At 41.4% G+C, this 16,376-nt stretch overlaps 2 protein-coding genes across 2 annotated transcripts; one reads left to right on the top strand and one right to left on the bottom strand.

Annotated features, from left to right (window-relative positions):
• Window positions 1–610: 610 nt before the first annotated feature.
• On the top strand, window positions 611–1,351 carry LOC308107434 (transcription factor Sox-14-like; the record flags this gene model as incomplete). Its single annotated transcript, XM_080459753.1, has 1 exon — window positions 611–1,351. One exon carries the CDS (start codon window positions 611–613, stop codon window positions 1,349–1,351), a length of 741 nt encoding a protein of 246 aa, XP_080315879.1.
• A 6,732-nt stretch (window positions 1,352–8,083) lies between these two features.
• Window positions 8,084–16,054, bottom strand: selenof (selenoprotein F). The gene is made up of 5 exons (XM_080473925.1): window positions 15,740–16,054; window positions 13,891–14,058; window positions 10,834–10,897; window positions 10,352–10,401; window positions 8,084–9,089 (listed from the first exon to the last, which is right to left on the bottom strand). The coding sequence occupies exons 1-5, from the start codon at window positions 15,788–15,790 to the stop codon at window positions 8,958–8,960; spliced, it is 465 nt and encodes a 154-aa protein (XP_080330051.1). The 5' UTR covers window positions 15,791–16,054; the 3' UTR covers window positions 8,084–8,957.
• Between the last annotated feature and the right edge of the window lie 322 nt (window positions 16,055–16,376).

The following is a 16,376-nucleotide window of genomic DNA, read 5'->3' as shown; positions in this document are numbered from 1 at the left end:
TTTCTGGGGTGGATTCTTATAGGGTGTATGTAATGCATATAGTCATGGGCAGCTTTAGTTCAGAAAAGGTCCACAGCTAGAGACATTTTATTTTCTTAAATTTCTATTTATCTGCTTGTATTGGGCAGCAGATTACTTTCTTCTCTGTTTGTTTCCTGCCCGCATGCCTGCACTTGTCTCAGTGGAGATTTGGTGACACTAAACACTGCTGGAGAGAAAGAAGAGGGGGTGTTCCTCAGACATGTAGAAGGCCTACAGTCACATTTTGTGTAGGGATTACTGCGCTCTTTCGTTCCCATTGGCTTGGCCCGCCGTGACAGCAGTGTGCTGATGAGTGGATGACATGCCCAGCATCATCCATAACAAGCTTCCGACTTGTGACTCCCATTCATGCACCGGAGCTTTGGCTTTTTGTACTTTTCAGTGCCACTTTGTGCCGATGTTTCAGTCTATTTGGATCCTGGTATCTTCTAAATAAAAAAAACATAGAGAGGTTGTTTTTTTTGTCCCTTTCTCTTTTACGCACGAGAGGAGCATGCATTTTAAAGAGGGATAACTTGTTTTAAAGTATAATTGACGAGTTTTTTTGATTAATGATTGAGCTCCTAAAATGGCAAAACCTTTAGATCACATCAAAAGACCCATGAACGCCTTCATGGTTTGGTCCAGAGGACAGAGGAGAAAAATGGCCCGGGAAAACCCCAAAATGCACAACTCTGAAATCAGCAAGCGGCTCGGCGCGGAGTGGAAGATGCTCCCGGACTCAGATAAGCGTCCGTACATCGACGAGGCCAAGAGGCTGCGGGCTCAGCACATGAAGGAGCACCCGGACTACAAGTACAGACCCCGGCGCAAACCCAAGAGTCTCCTGAAGAGGGACCGCTTCGTCTTTCCGCTGCCGTCGTTACTCGGGGACGCGGCGGACCACTTGAAGGGATTCTCCATTGACTCTTTTCTCGTCCCCGGGGATAAAGCCAGAGCTCTGCTCGCTCCCTCCTCCTCTTCCTCCTCTTCCTCGTTCTCGCTTCTGGAGCCGGTGGCGCAGTTCAGCACCGGAGCTGTCCAGCGGCTGGCGGAGATGCAGCCGCACGCCCTGGCCGCGGGCGCGCTGCCGTACGGCGCGCACACCTTCGGGTACCAGACTGGAGGGTTTGGGGGTCTGGCTTGCCCCGGGGCCGGACAACACACCCACGCCCACCCGTCAGCCTCTAGCCCGGGCTACGTGGTGCCATGTAACTGTAGCGCCTGGTCCGCAGCCGGTTTACAGCCTCAGGTGGCTTATATCCTCTTCCCCGGGGGGATGACAAAGACCGACCTGGACTCCTACACTTCCTCCAGCTCCACGGTGTGACAGTCTGGATACTTTGGAGGCGCGTTCTGCAGACGGACAAAGTTTACGCACAGACTCTCCACGCGTAATTCGAGGACAGAAAACTATTTTATCATCACACCGTTTACTTTCTACAAATATTGCAGCAGAACGATTCGCTTTTTAATGATACAACGTTTCCTCACTTGTTAAATACAACAAATTACTTAGAAAATACACCAAGATCTCGTATATTACCCGAGTAATTGTTTTTACAATTAGTGGCTTCATCAAAAGATGTTATTTTGATACTCGTTTGCAAGAAAAATAAACTTAATGATAAAATATAGTGTGAGTTGCCAGTTTATATTTAGTTGGTTGTATGAATGCACCCTTTAGGCTGTTAAAAAAAAAAAAGACTTTTGTTCACAGTTTAATTAAACAGGGTGTTCAAAACAATGTAAACTGCAATTTGCAAATTTGAGTATTTTATTCTTACATGTTTATTCTCGTACATATATGTTAGAGTGAGTTGGTGGCCTTGGTTATTCTTTTTTATATATATATATTAATGTGGAAATAATAAATGTTACCAGAAGGATTATTTTCCAACGTTTAGTCTATGAGAGGATGCATTTTTCAAACAGATTTTGCAAAGGTCAGGTGCTTGTCCAAAATGTGAATTTAATATTCAGGATTATGTAAATATCTTTTTATGTTAAACATCAGTTCCAGAATATTATTTTTCCATTTTCCTGATCAGCTGAGAATGCTTACTTAAACAAGCTATTAACACAGTACAGGTGCATCACAGCCAGTGAGGAAGATGAGTAAAATAAGTGCCTGAAGTCCTGTCATGTTTGGCACAGCAGCAGAGCAAAATAGAAACCTCTGCAGTTGTTGAAAAAGTGATCATGTAAAAAGTTAAATCCTAAGAGGTCATCAGAGGTATTATGTTTTTTTTCACATTTTTCATGCACGCTGAAAACACAAAGCTTCAGTCTCTGTAAAACCCCTGTTGAGCAGCCTGGACCCGTGAAATATAACCACCCAACTGGCATTGTTTCGGTAACAAAGCAGGACTGCAGCAATGCTTCTGGACTGTAGATAAATGAGATATGACGCAGCTTAGGATAAAGCACTTGGTTTAAGTGTCAAAATCTGATTTCACCAGAGTCATGATAGAACTTGCACCATACCTGAGATGTGTTTTTCTTCTTTTTTTTCTTTTGTAATTGCTTTTCTGTGGTAATGTGTCTTTTGTTTAGTCCACAATGGTGTGAGCATTGCAAAGACTTGCACATCTTACACAGTGGTAAATGGCTGGTGGTCACCTGCAAGCTGTCTGGATTTTGTGGTTGTGTTTTCAGGAAATGGACTGAGTGAAATCCGTCTGTCTCCACCCAGTGCCACCGTCACTGTAAACTGCCTCTGTGGCATTAATGTTCTTTTTTTTTCTGTTTTGGCAAAACACTCACCTGCCTGCTCACTTTTGGCAAATTTAGTCAAACTCTTTCATTGGTGAAGCAACACTTCAAGTAACAATCACTTCGCTGTGCACAGAGTCACACAGTGAGATGCTCCTTCTCAGGAAGATTTTCTAACATCTGAAGAAAGGAGTGGAAACGGCACCTTCACTTCTGCAGAACGGAGGATTGTTTTTGGGCTTTGCAACCGTGATTACAGCCATGAACAACTGGAGGGGCAAGGACAGACAAGGGATGGTGGTGACCTCTCTGCACCTACAGAAGGTCTATGGAGGGACTAAAGACGACGTCCTCTGGATTTACAGGGTCGATCACTCTGCAGCATCCCGGGGTGCTCAAATAAGACCAGACTTTCATTCCTAAAAAAATTTAAAATGTCATTAACTGTTTGCATCGAAGCTGAAGTTTTCACTTCTTACAAAGCGACATTAAACATGTTTCCATTGTGTTTGGGGCTTTTTAAGGAGAATTTAGTGAATAAACACTCTGGGTTTTGTAATCTCCACAGTGGGAAAAAAAAGACATTTGAATTAGTTCCATCCTAAAATATTAGTTTTCAATAACACACAATGAGGAAACTTTGATTTCTGGTGAAGATTCAAGAGAAACTAACTGGTTTTGCTAAAAAAAAAAAAGAAGAAAAAACTATTAAAAGAAATCAATGAACGGAGTTGTGTAAAATGCTTCAGGCATGAAATAACGTGTGTGAGGAGCCTGTGGAAAGTTTCTATATGTCACCTTCATGGTGCACATTCATGAAATGTCCTGTTAAACACGAAAGGTTGATTTTACTATTTTAAACATGTCAGACTTGTTTTTTAATGAGGCAGAAACCAACCTAAAAAACAACAACAAAAGAAATGACCAATTTATTTTCTACCAATGTGAGTGTTGCTCTCATGCAACCCGGTCTCACTCCTAAACGTAGGTATCACACAATAAGGAGTGAGATTGGGTTGTCTCATGACGAGGAACTCTGGAAATGGATGTGTTTATATTAAAGAAACATAAATAGAGATGAAACCCTCTGAGTTTGTGTCGAGTTTCGTGATTGTGCTGCTGAAGTTTCAACGTAAAAAAAAGAGATAGAGACAGGCTCTGACTTTGGTATGTGAGTATTATCAATCCTTTACAGGACACCCGCTAACGTATGTTTAAATTAATTATTTTAAGCCCAATGTGGTATAAAAGGATAATTCATCGATACAATGGAAATATGAGATACTTTACTAATGTGAAGGGGCCAAACAGTATCTTATTTATGATATTATAAAGCACACATAAAAAAAAACAACCTTCTCATTTAGCACACAAATTTTGTCCTGTATTTCATTTATTCACTCATGTTCCTTGTTTTGGTTGAGAAGGAAGCAAACATAAAGAGATTCACATATTTATTAAATATGACGATCACCTGACCATTAAAGTCCAGTGACCAGCATACAGGACACATAATAAAATATATAGTTTTAAATGCATAACGCTTACATTCTTGGAAAATAACGTTATGCGTCGGGAGGAGTAAAGCCACAGTGTAAAAGTTAGAAGTCTTATTGTCTTATTAGGAACGGTGACACGTGTGTCCTCCCTGACCTGCCGCGACAGAGCCAACTGAGGCCTGGACGAACTTCACCCACAGGGATCAACCTCATCATCGCTGGTAACAAGGATGCATCAATAATAACCCCAAACAGATGAAAATGAGACCACTGTTAATAGAAATGAACTTGATGTGTTTATCAGAACATCAAGGTTTAACAGGAGGTGTGGCTGGGGGGGGCGAACAGACGTAGATTTCTCTGTGATGTAAATAAATTACTGAGGTCCTGTCGGTGCATGTGGAGGTGAAGAACTGGGAGGAGTTCCCATGTAAGATATGAGTGATATATGTATGTATTTCACATTCATACATGGAGTCAGTCCTATCTTACAGCCTGTTTGTTGTCACCAGATAATCATTTGGCGCAGCACTTTTTGTAGCCTGAATCGGAGGAGACGCCCAGGTTACGTGGGATCCACCAAACAAATGGTGAAGGACGAAAAACCACGGTGAGTCTCCTCAAAGTTAATAGATTAAAGGGGCTTTTTCAAAACAAAACAAATAAAGTAATCTGTATTTTAGCATTGAGGAAGACTGAGCTCTGATGTGGAATGTAAGAATTTGCATACATTTGTTTTATTCACTTCCCTTTTACCTTTATATGTGATACTGTTCTTTACATAAAGCTACAAATGATAGAAAACATATGATGACACTAACACATGGTGATGGCAGACGCGCTGGCCTCACAGTGGGAGGTTCCCTGGTTTGAGTCCGGGCTCGGAGGCCTTTCTCTGGGGAGTTTGCATGTTCTCCCTGTGTATGGGTTTCCAGCGTACTTCCATTTAGGATAAATCTAATATTAATAGATATATTAAAATAATATAATGAAATATTGAAGCTTTGACACAATTCCCTGCATTTTTTAAAGTGTTATATTTGCACCTCTCACCTGAGTCTGATGTAAATCCCCTCACATTGAAGGTGAATGTCTACACTTAAGTCACATCCTGATTGTTTCATTTTGAAATACACTATGGTGGCATGTGCAAAGCTAAACTGTGGCCCTACTGTTTATGGAGTATAAGTAATGAGGTTGTCAGACTACTTTCTAAATGCCTTTCAGATATCCCGCTGTGGTTTACAAGCCACAGACCCACGACAAAGCCGACATCGTGGATCAATATTCAGAGGGAGGAGGGAGACAGAATTATGTGTGACTGAAACCTCGGTTCAATCACGGGCTGCAGATTTTCATGTTTCATAAGATTTTGAGTTAGGTGCCCAATAAACAATCTTTTTTTTTTTTTTTTTAAATCAGCTGATCACAAACAGCAGTTATGTCTCATATTGTCCAACAGGATATATTATAAGAATACATTTAAGGTTTTCTAATGCAGGTCATATGAGTTTGAAAGCATTTGTGAAGACCTTCACTATTGTGAAAGTTTCACTTCAGCCGAAGTGAATCATTTTATGTTTTTGCTTGGAAATAAAGCTCTATTGATTGGAAAAACAAAGATGTCTTCATTTATTTACTGATGACTTGTAACATTTGGCTTCCTACAGAGGAGTATTAGGGCAACTGAAGAAAAAAGTTAATTTGGAGGTAAAAAAAAAAAAAAAAGATTATTTTTGGACTGATAATTTGCAGGTTTCAGTCCCGGTCTATGTGGTTTGTGTGAAACCATGGCAAATTGGCAAAACAAGAGTTGCTTTTTATTCTATTAGTGGCTAAGCAGTGATAGTAATGAAAGGAACTAGGTTTAGCTATTTTGTTTAGACTTATTTTAACAATATTTCACAGACGACAGTGAGGCCTGTATAGATGTCAGGAGTAAGTTATGAATAGAAGATGGTCGAAAATCCACTAAATAGCTTTTACTCAGACATCAGCTTTACAGCCTTTAAATCTTTAAAAAAAACAAAAAAACATGGCAGGTCCTCTATCTCTCCAGCACTTCCTGCTCACACCTCAAACAAACTGAGATCTGCAGGATTCGGAGGTAAAATCAACACCCTGAAATGTTCCCGAGCATTTCCTCCAGCACGGCAGAGCTCATTATCCCACTGAATAACACCACTGCCATTACTCAAGGTGCGTGTTTATTCTGCAATACTGTTGGGGAATAAGTTGCGTGCCAAGTAACAACCATATGAATGCCAAGACACTTTCCCATCAGAACAACGCTCACAGACGGCATCTCTGCTGACTTCGCTCCTTCCCAAAGAATCAAACTTTTCTGTCCTTGTACCGTAACATTAATCCACAAACAGAGCCATGAAGGTTTTTTTTTCCCCACAATCATTCTTAAAGCTTTTGGAGAGTCATGACAGTGATGGGACGGGTCTGTCATGAACTTAGATGATTCTGGTTCATTGTTTGAACCATACCGGTTGATGTTGCCAACTGAAGATGAGAATCACACAAGTCATGCAATCTAGAATATGCCGTCCTGACAGGTTGGTTGTTTTTTTGAGGGGTGAAGTTTCTTGGAGTGAAGGTGGAAGCTGTAAAAAAAAAAAAAAAGGAACCTTAGACTTCACACTTTCTGATATATGCCACCTTGTAACATGTGTCGTATTAACAACCAGAGGTGGGAACACTGAAAGTTGTACTCAAATACAACTGCTGTCACTTTGATTGAACGGTACTCAGTGAAAAATGTAAGTATTGTGGGTTTTTTTTAACACTGAACAAAGCACTCTCCTCAGGTACTACTGAAAGTATCAGTTACCTTTTGACTGCATTTAATTGCACAAATAGGCAGACATTTAACAATAATGTTTTATTGCTATTGTAAACTAATGTAGCTACAAAGCAGGGATTTATTCAGTTAAAATAAACTTATTTTTTACAAAAAGGCACATACGAATGGTTTATGTACTGCACCTATAATTTTAAAAGCAGAAAGGTATAATATATGGTATATATAAACCATACGTTGGAGTATAATTTCAAACTACAATGGAATACTCAAGAGAAAAAACTAATACCTAAATATAGACGCGTGGAAATTTCTAATTCCCATCCTGGTGACATGTTCGTTACTGTGTGGTAATAGCTTATCCATATAAACTTTATAAAAGCATAGAGTGACTTATTCAGGTGAAGTTTGGCAACATCAAAAGACAAACTACACTAAAATATACATTAGTCTTTTTGTAGACCTGAAGGTTGAATGCGGTACCAGCGTTGTGTCATTTATGACCACTAGATGTCAGCAAAGCCACATTTAAAAAAAAGAAAGAAAGAAAGCCGACCATGAGGAAACTCCTCATATTCTTCACTCCAGTTTAAGTAGATATATGTTGTAAGATACTTTAGTAAATGTATGATTTTTTATTTTTTTTTGCAAAGGTTTAAAAAGATCCGAGACGCACAAACTTCATTGATCAGCTATTCTACTTTAAAGACACATTGGACCTTTTATCTAGTGGTAGACTGCTTCACATGTACATCACACTAAGTCAGCGTTTTGACTGTGATACTGATTTTTTTTCTTTTTTTTCAAACCCAACATACTTTCACTTTTATTTCTCAATGCTTGGAGCTGCTTTAATCTTTTCACTGTAACTTTGAATCATAATCCAAAGACGTTAAATCAACTCCCAAAGCAGTTTCAGGAACGTAAGGGATCAAAAGTACAAAAATATGTATTCAAATGTGGGAGTCAAAATAAACGGAATGAAAGTTGTCAGAAACAGAAATGCCCTAGGTAGAAGAACAGACGACGGAGCCACAGACCCTTTGGAAAGTGTTTATTGTTGCATAATTAAACCATCACCTCATCTCTCTCAACAAGCTTCCAAAATAAATCCAGTTTCTCCTCGAAGCAGAAGATGCAGAAAAACAAAAGACCCCACAAGTTTCCATCAGAGCTCACATCCCACAGCTGGTTTACTGTGAGCCCGTCACTAACGTGGGCCTCCGCAAAACATCTGCATCCGCGGAGGAACGTGGACTCATTCCTTCAAACCATCCATCACAACATTCAGCGATAAAAAAAAAAATAATTGTACAAGAATATTAGAGAGAGAGAGAGAGAACAAGGAAAACTGAAGGTCCCACTGAGAAACGACAAAACAATGTCACTATGCATCTTGGTTCATCTGGAAAAGTTTCAGGTGTGCTTACTAATCTAATTTAATCAAATCCTGACAGGATGTGTACACGTCGGTAGATAAGTCTCTTTTGACTAGACTACAAAAAAATTATTTTTACTCTTGTAATGTCTCCATTTTGACCTTTCTGCCTCAAGGTTTCTGCATTTTAAAAAAAAAGGAGAAGGCAATTCATTTGTGGTCCATAAAACACTTGGCTTCTTCTGCAGCTTTACTGGTTACTCTTCAGCAGAACGTAACTCTACCGGTTACCGTAACCAAAGTGTACGGATGTCAACCCACAGCAAGCAGCATTGAAACGAGAAGTTGTTCAGATATTTGTGTAAATTTGCGAAGGCGGTTGTCCGAACCTCACAACTGTGATGAAAATGTCTGCACAGCTAGATCAGACAGGATTTACTTCTTTTTTGTGTGTAATTTGGAGGAAACTAATATTCAAGATGAAGTAAAAAAAAAAATAAAAAAGAAAAGAAACGAAATTGAAATGGGGTCATGTCTATATTAGGTCTAACTTCTCACTCAGGAACTCCTCCACGCTGTCGGTGTTCCACTTGAGGATGCTGAGCTCCTCTGCGATGTTCCCGTTATCGTCCAAAAGCTTTAGCACAGGATCCGAGCCTCTCACGTACTGCAGGAGAAACAGGAGAGGTGTTACAGGTCCGACCTCCAATGAGCAGGAGAAATATCGAGAAGACGTCTGTGAGTCGGCCGGTCAACGGAATTTGGTGAGAAAACAGGTTCCACTGAGAAAAGCGTCTTGAGAACTAAATTCCTATTCATTTCTAGTAAGAACTTTTAAGTTGAGATGTCTTTGGTTGATACGACGTCTGAGGAATGCGGGGCACGTTTTTAGACTTCTCACCTAAAGGAGTCTTGACAGATTAATTCTTTATTGTCAATTTTCACATGCACCGGAGTCTTTTGGCTGCATTTTTCCAAAACCTGTGAAACATTTCTATATTTTAGATTTGTACTAAACTGAAATATTACAACCATTATTTTAAATTCTGGATCATTTAAGCTCACAAGACATGAAAATCACACCATCTGAAATTAACGTATTTCACAAGATGAAATGCTTTTCCCCGTTTCTTTTTTGCTGAAGGGCATAATTATTACAATTAAAATCCTGAAAGGCTGCGGCAGAGAAAAAGCCGACAGTAGTCCAAGGGGGATTTTGGCGCCTATTAAAAGTCGCATCACATTTGCACTTGATCACTTTTTCACAAGGACAAAATGTCACAGGGGGAAAAAAAAAAAAAGAAAAAGATTCCTCTCTGTAACAACGTCGGCGCTCGGATCAGAGTTGGAGGAGAAAACATATGGCCGCAGGCAGCGCAGTGTTACAGTGGTTAGCTGTGTCGGCTCACAGACAATGGACGGTCCTTTCACCGTGGAGTTTGCATGTTTTCTCCTCCATTCTTTAGGCATGCTGGGTATGAGTGAAACCTCGTTACCCGTAGGTATGAGAGGTTCAGTGACTATCTGCCTCCATGTGGCAGCCCAGTGCTGGATTGGTGACCTTTGGGCCAGTGTCAGCTGGGAAAGACTCCAGAGCGACCAACAAAACTTGGATGAAGCACTTTATCCATTCATTTATCTGTAATCTTCCACCTCAGGACTGGAGCTGAGAGTCCTCTTTATAAACTTATCTAGCCTAAAACGAAATCTCACAAACAAATAAAAAGCTCTTTGCTTTTTTACATTACAGCAGCAAACATTAAGGTTTGCCCTATCTCATAAAGTTGCTATATTTCATTATCTATATTAGAGCCATTGCAGATAGATTTCTGTCTTACATTGTATTATTATCTTTTTTAAGTATTCAAAGTAAAGTTTCCAGGGTATCAGATGCCCCAAAGGTAAATGAGCAAACCAAGTAATCAATACCTTGATCTGAAGACCCTTGAACATCTTCGGCTTGTCACTCCTGACAAAAGCTGGGAGAAGAAAATAAAGATAATCAGTGCATCGCTCTTTATATTCCACATTTCGCGAGAGCCTCTAAACCCCCCCGTGTGTTGTCAACAGCATCAGTGGCAGCTGAAAACACAGGACAGGTACAGCTGAAGTAAACAAATGACAGCCATATGGCACAGACTGGGCTCCAGCCGTCTTAACACCACAAAGAGACGCGCTGCAGTGACTCCATCAAACGTAACCTGACACTGAAACAACCCTATTATATGAAGCAGGAACAGGAGACAGAGTTTAAGGAAACACTTCAAAGGCTCGTCAGGAGCTGTCCTGCAGGCACTGTTAGAACAAACACGGAAGGATTTCACTTACAGACGCAGGATTTAACACACAGAGAAAAGCTGCGGGATCAAAACCAGTCCCCGCGTGTGATTTTGTCCGAGTAAAGAACTCACCTTGGACTTGAGGGAACCTCCCCAGTTTTCATCCGCACACCTCGAGGATGGCCCCAGCGTAGAGCTGAGCACACAGACAAAAACAGCGTGAAGTGGTCCATGAGGAGAGCGCCCCCCCCCCCAGACCCACACAAACACAGAGGCGAAAGCGACCGAGGCGCTGCTGGCGGGAGGTCACCTGGCCTGGAGGAGTCATTTGATCCAGGCCCGCTGATTCATAAACGTGTCCCCGCCACTCCTCTGGGGTCATTAAACTGAGAGTCTGTGCATATATGGACTGGGGCTGATGGATGGCGGTCTGTGTAAAGCTCACTTGTAATCAAAGCCCTGGCACCAATATACAATAAGTTAGAGGGAATTGGGAGTGTCACAGCCATATTTCAAAGAGCATGCTCCACGCGGCCATTTTGGAGAGTCGAGTGGTAAATAGCCTGCTTGGCTGCTTCACACAGCAAACTAAATTACACGTGCAAAGCCGAGATGCTCTCCTCGACCTCTCTACCCCTGCGTTTCTGTTAACAATCCACCGCTGCTAAAATTCAATTTGCCCTTTTTTCGTTCAGGTCAGAACATCAGCGACAAGCCACGAGTGCACTGACGACAGGAAGTGAAAGACAAAGGCTGTATGAGGTCTCTTTGTAGGAATTCAACCTTTGAAAATGTTAATTCGCTGATCGATTTCAAAAAACAGCGGCGCCACGAGGCAGAGTCCAGCCATGTTCACTCCAGCTGAGATGTTGACAGAAAACACAAACACTGCAGATGTGGCGGTAAACAACACATTGAGCAACTTTTGAAAACTGGATTAAAAAACAAACAGATATATGACACTAAAGTTAAACTTTTCCAGAGAGAAAAGGTCTATGACACAGACCACAACAATAACTTCATTATCAAAATTAATCAGAGAAAGAGATTATCATGCGTCATAATTATTCAACAAGTTCTACCGGGTAATGATTGAACCACAAAAAGTCCCCCGTTTATTACAAATTCATGAATCTAAGTTTATTTCACAATACAAATCCCCTCATACCTTTACCCAGATGAATATAACAGTAAGCGAATGAGAGTATCTTAGTACAATGGTCCTCATGAGACTTCAGCTCAAGTTGTTCCAACACCTTCAATCCGAGAGGATTTGTTCAATGTGTGAGATGCAAAACCTCAGGCAGCCACATTCAGGCTTGTGTGTGTGTGTGTGTGTGTGTGTGTGTGTGTGTGTGTGTGTGTGTGTGTGTGTGTGTGTGTGTGTGTGTGTGTGTGTGTGTGTGTGTGTGTGTGTGTGTGTGTGTGTGTGTGTGTGTGTGTGTGTGTGTGTGTGTGTGTGTGTGTGTAATATGTGAAGTTATTGAGCAACAGGAAAAAACAATCAAGTGAAGAAGAACATTCAGAAAAATTAACAGAACAGAACTTTATTGTCCCTCTGTAGCAATGTAAGAGGCAAAGTGTGTAAGTGGAGCAGTGGCTAATATGGAGAAAAGGAGTTTTATCCAGAGTTGAAATGTGACCTTGCCACGTCTCGCCTTCTCCAGTATTGAGCTGTAATATCTGTCTCACATTGACTACTGTTTAGACTGGGGCCATTTTACAAAACTTCAGATATGTACTTGATTTCGGACCACATATGAAAGGGGCCAGGATCAGATTTAGAAAAACCAGAAGACAGATGTTTGCCATTGTGATCGTCGGGGTTATGACAGCTTAAGTTGTGAACTGTCGGGTATCCAACACAAATGGCTTCTGAAAATGTCGCCTGGCCTTAATTGAGTCAATCCAATGTCATTTGGATTTCATATATCAGGGTTGTTTTTTTTTAACAACTGAATGATGAGTGCATTTAATAAATGCCATGAGTGATGTGTGTTTGAAGTCAGTGCATGTGATTGGCACAGCAGAATGCCTGATGCCTAAGTATCATCTTAAGGCTATACAGTCTTGAGAAGAGGCCTCTTGTGTTATCATTAACTGCATAAGATGGGACTTACAGACCCTCAGAGACTGCCTGCTCTGCAGAGACAGGCTGTATCATCACACTCAGGGGAGCCGAGGTGCGGCTGCACAGGAGACTGTATTTGAAAAAGAGTAACAAATGTCCTCCGAGCTCAGTGAATCTCACTAATCGACACGACCGTGCAATAAGCTGCTCCTCAGAAGGTTTAATGGCACGGCACTGATGCCAATGGGGAGACTAAAAAGGATTTTTAAGGCAGATAATTGTTGAAGTCTGAGGGGGAAAAATGTGCTCAGTGACACTGCCTCTTGGATTCACACCCTCAAAAGATGGAAACAGGCAATTGCTCTTCGAAGTGACATTTTCACTCAAACTGCGAGGAGGACTATAAGTAATCTTTGCTCTAAGCATCTGTCTGAAACGGAGTTATCGTCGAGAGGTGTAATGAGGTGTGCACTACACTTTTCCAAGGTCCCGTCGCTAGGATACCTTGGGGTCTTAATAAAAGAAAAATTATATTGTTTTTCAGCCATCAACTCACTCAGTTTACTCCTGGGAGCTCGACAAGGGACTCCTTTAATATGTGCAGTAAGCGCTACAGCAGCCCCCCCCCCCCCCCCCCCTAACCTCGAGGCGAGCTGGGGTTAAGGAGTCTCGACTCTGAAACTTAAGGAGACGGATTGAGACGGACCGCTAGTGACAGAGTTTGTGTGTGGCAGCTCGGGTCTGACGCACAGCTGCCAGCAGTGTCAAAAGAGTGACAGTGAGGCTGAGACTCGGCTGCTTTCAGCGGCAGCCCCAGAGCTGAGAGACACGACCCTGCCAATAAAGGTGGCACATACTGATAGAGAAGTCCACTAAGTGCTACTACTAACTGCTGAGGAGTCCATCTTCTTTACAAGTCACTAAGTGGCTGAGACAGCGTACAATTATTTACAGTGCATCATGAGATTTATTGAATCTCAGTTGAAGTGCATGCACTTCAGTGAACCTCATCTCTGATTATGCTTCTATCTGTTCCTCAATGACTCTGCTTTTATAAGGGCTTCGTAAAACACCTCATACTTTCTGAAACCCTTTTTTTTTTTTAATTCCCATATTACCTTGCGGGCTTCCATCTGGGCCTCCTGCTGACAGCACTGCCGACAGTTGGGCTGGAGTTTGGTGAGGCTGAACTCCCCGAGCAGGTCACAGGAGCTGCACAACAGGTTGCTGGAGAAGCCCAGCTCCCTGCACGCCTCAGACGACAGGTCGGCTCCATACGCCGACAGCTGAAGGAAAGGAAGGAGGAGAAGGAGATCAAGAGGGGATGAAACAAAAAAAAAAGGATCGATTGAATCAAGAATAAATATCTGAATTTTTTTGCCACTTTTGGCTAAATGCTGATCAAAGCACATATTTCTTTCCAGTCACTTAAAGATACTGTATCATGCAGTCGAAGTATGTTATTATACAATGATATAGTGAAAATTCGATTGAAGTAGATGCGGGCATAAAGGCTCACAGGGACAGCTTGGGCTTAAGTGATGTAACACTGCTATATAAGAGCCTTTTCACCCAGAGATCATTCTGCTCAATCAGAACTGGATGCTGCTCTCACTGATGATTCTGACAACAACCACAACCAAAGTAAATGTCACCCAGCTGATTTGTACAAATCAATATAATTATCAGTATTATCAATATAAATGTGACTCATGCATAATTTTCTATGCAGATAATATCCTGATATTATATTCATAAATGGCTGATTCAATCCAACGTCACGATTTAATGGCAATATGTGAGCCTCAAGTAGAAATAGTGTATCTGGAGTGGACAGCACGCCCTCCTCACAGGCAGAGGACCCTATATGCTATCGGGCTGGGGCCATTCGATGTTTGCATGTTCTTCCTGAGCATCAGTGGGTTTTCTCCAGCTTCCTCTTACAACCCAATGACAATTTTTCTAGGTTAGTGTTTGTCTTTGCCCTGTGGTGCACAGTGCAGCATGAATAGCCTGGATCAGCTGAAGCTCCTTGTGAAGATAGACAGTAGACTGATGGAGACATGGAGCAGTGGTGGGGGCTCTTGTCTCACAGGGAGGAAGTCTGAGTTCAAATACTGGCCGGGCCTTTCTGTGTGGAGTTTGCAAGGGTTTTCTCTGGGTTCTCTGGTTTCCTTCAACAGTGACCCTATATTGGCCCTAAGCATGACTGTGAGCAAGTGTCCTTGACTGTTTCTGTGTGTTTGTCCTGTGATGGACTGGCGACCTGTCCAGGGAAAACCCTGCACTGGACGAAGCAGTACAGAAGGATGGATGATTGAGACGTGTCGCAACATTCTCCACACAATATCAACTGTGCCGTCACGATACACTAATGCATCTGCATCACCCAGGATTTAAAATCAAATCACAATATCCTGGATCACATCAAACTCCTGGAGACATTAAGTTTTATTGTCTGATGGGTTTAAAGTTAAACTTGCAGGACGCATCTAGATAAGGTGTGTCTATAGTGTCTCACCTTCTAGTACATGATTAACTAAAAGAGAAACTATGATGTAAGATATTTGCAAATGACTGCATCATTTCAGCTTCACGGGAATAAACGCAGCATTCTAGTTTATTTATCCGAGCAGACATGATCTAGACACATTTATCAGACACCCTCTCCTTACGGTAGTCATCGGTGGCTGCAATTCTCTCTCAAAACAAACGATTATTCCTCGGGGCGTGTTGATGAATAGTGGAAATCGGTTAATAAAGAGGCGGAAATGTATTTTTCTTCGAGGGCTCGCGGTGCTAACACGTAAAGCCACGTCATTTTGAAACTCCGGTGTCAGCAGGATGAGCCTCAACAAACTTAACAACAGGTTACAACGCGTTGACAGCCTCACATTCCCTCCAGACTCAGTGGAAACGAGTCCTGCATCCATTTCCACTCGGCACCAATCATTTTAATGCGCTCACCGTGTGTAGAAGAGAGAGAAGCCAGAAGAGAGAAGACACCTCTCCCGACATTTTGGATCCGCTTTGTTACAGGAGATACTCTAGGACCCTTTTAGTTTCCTGAAGGGAGGCCCGTATTGCGCCTGACTATTAAACGTAATGAAATATACATTTCTATTCATTTTTTTCCTTCAGAAAATTGCTGACAACAAACTATTCAAACCGTCCACACACATGCTCCATTACAATGTCCATGCTGTAGTGATATTTATGTTTTGGATTATGAGACTTACATTTTGGCATATATCAAAACCGCCTCACGAATTCTTTCTCGTCGGCGTTGGCGTCTTCAGGTACTATTTGAAAAATCGTAAATGGAACCACTGCATCAAGTACAAAACATTGGTGTGCGATTCAATTCTAATGTAAATTACTTAATCTTTTAGAAATCTAAACCAAAATTCTACATCCATTGTGATTTAATTGTAATTCTATTTGAGGGGTTTAAATAATGAGTATAGTGGCTCCATTGTAGAAAATGTGAAGGCAAAAATGTAAGTTTGATGTTTTTGTCAACAGTGTGCGGACATGGTAATAATTTTTTAATATGTAAATAACTGACTTTAAAAAATACACAATACAAATGAGAATTTGTTGA

Source organism: Lipophrys pholis (assembly GCF_963383615.2).
Source record: "Lipophrys pholis genome assembly, chromosome: 1".
Classification (NCBI taxonomy): domain Eukaryota; kingdom Metazoa; phylum Chordata; class Actinopteri; order Blenniiformes; family Blenniidae; genus Lipophrys; species Lipophrys pholis.
The sequence above is the reverse complement of the archived record's forward strand: the minus strand, read 5'-3'. Positions and strand labels throughout refer to the sequence as shown.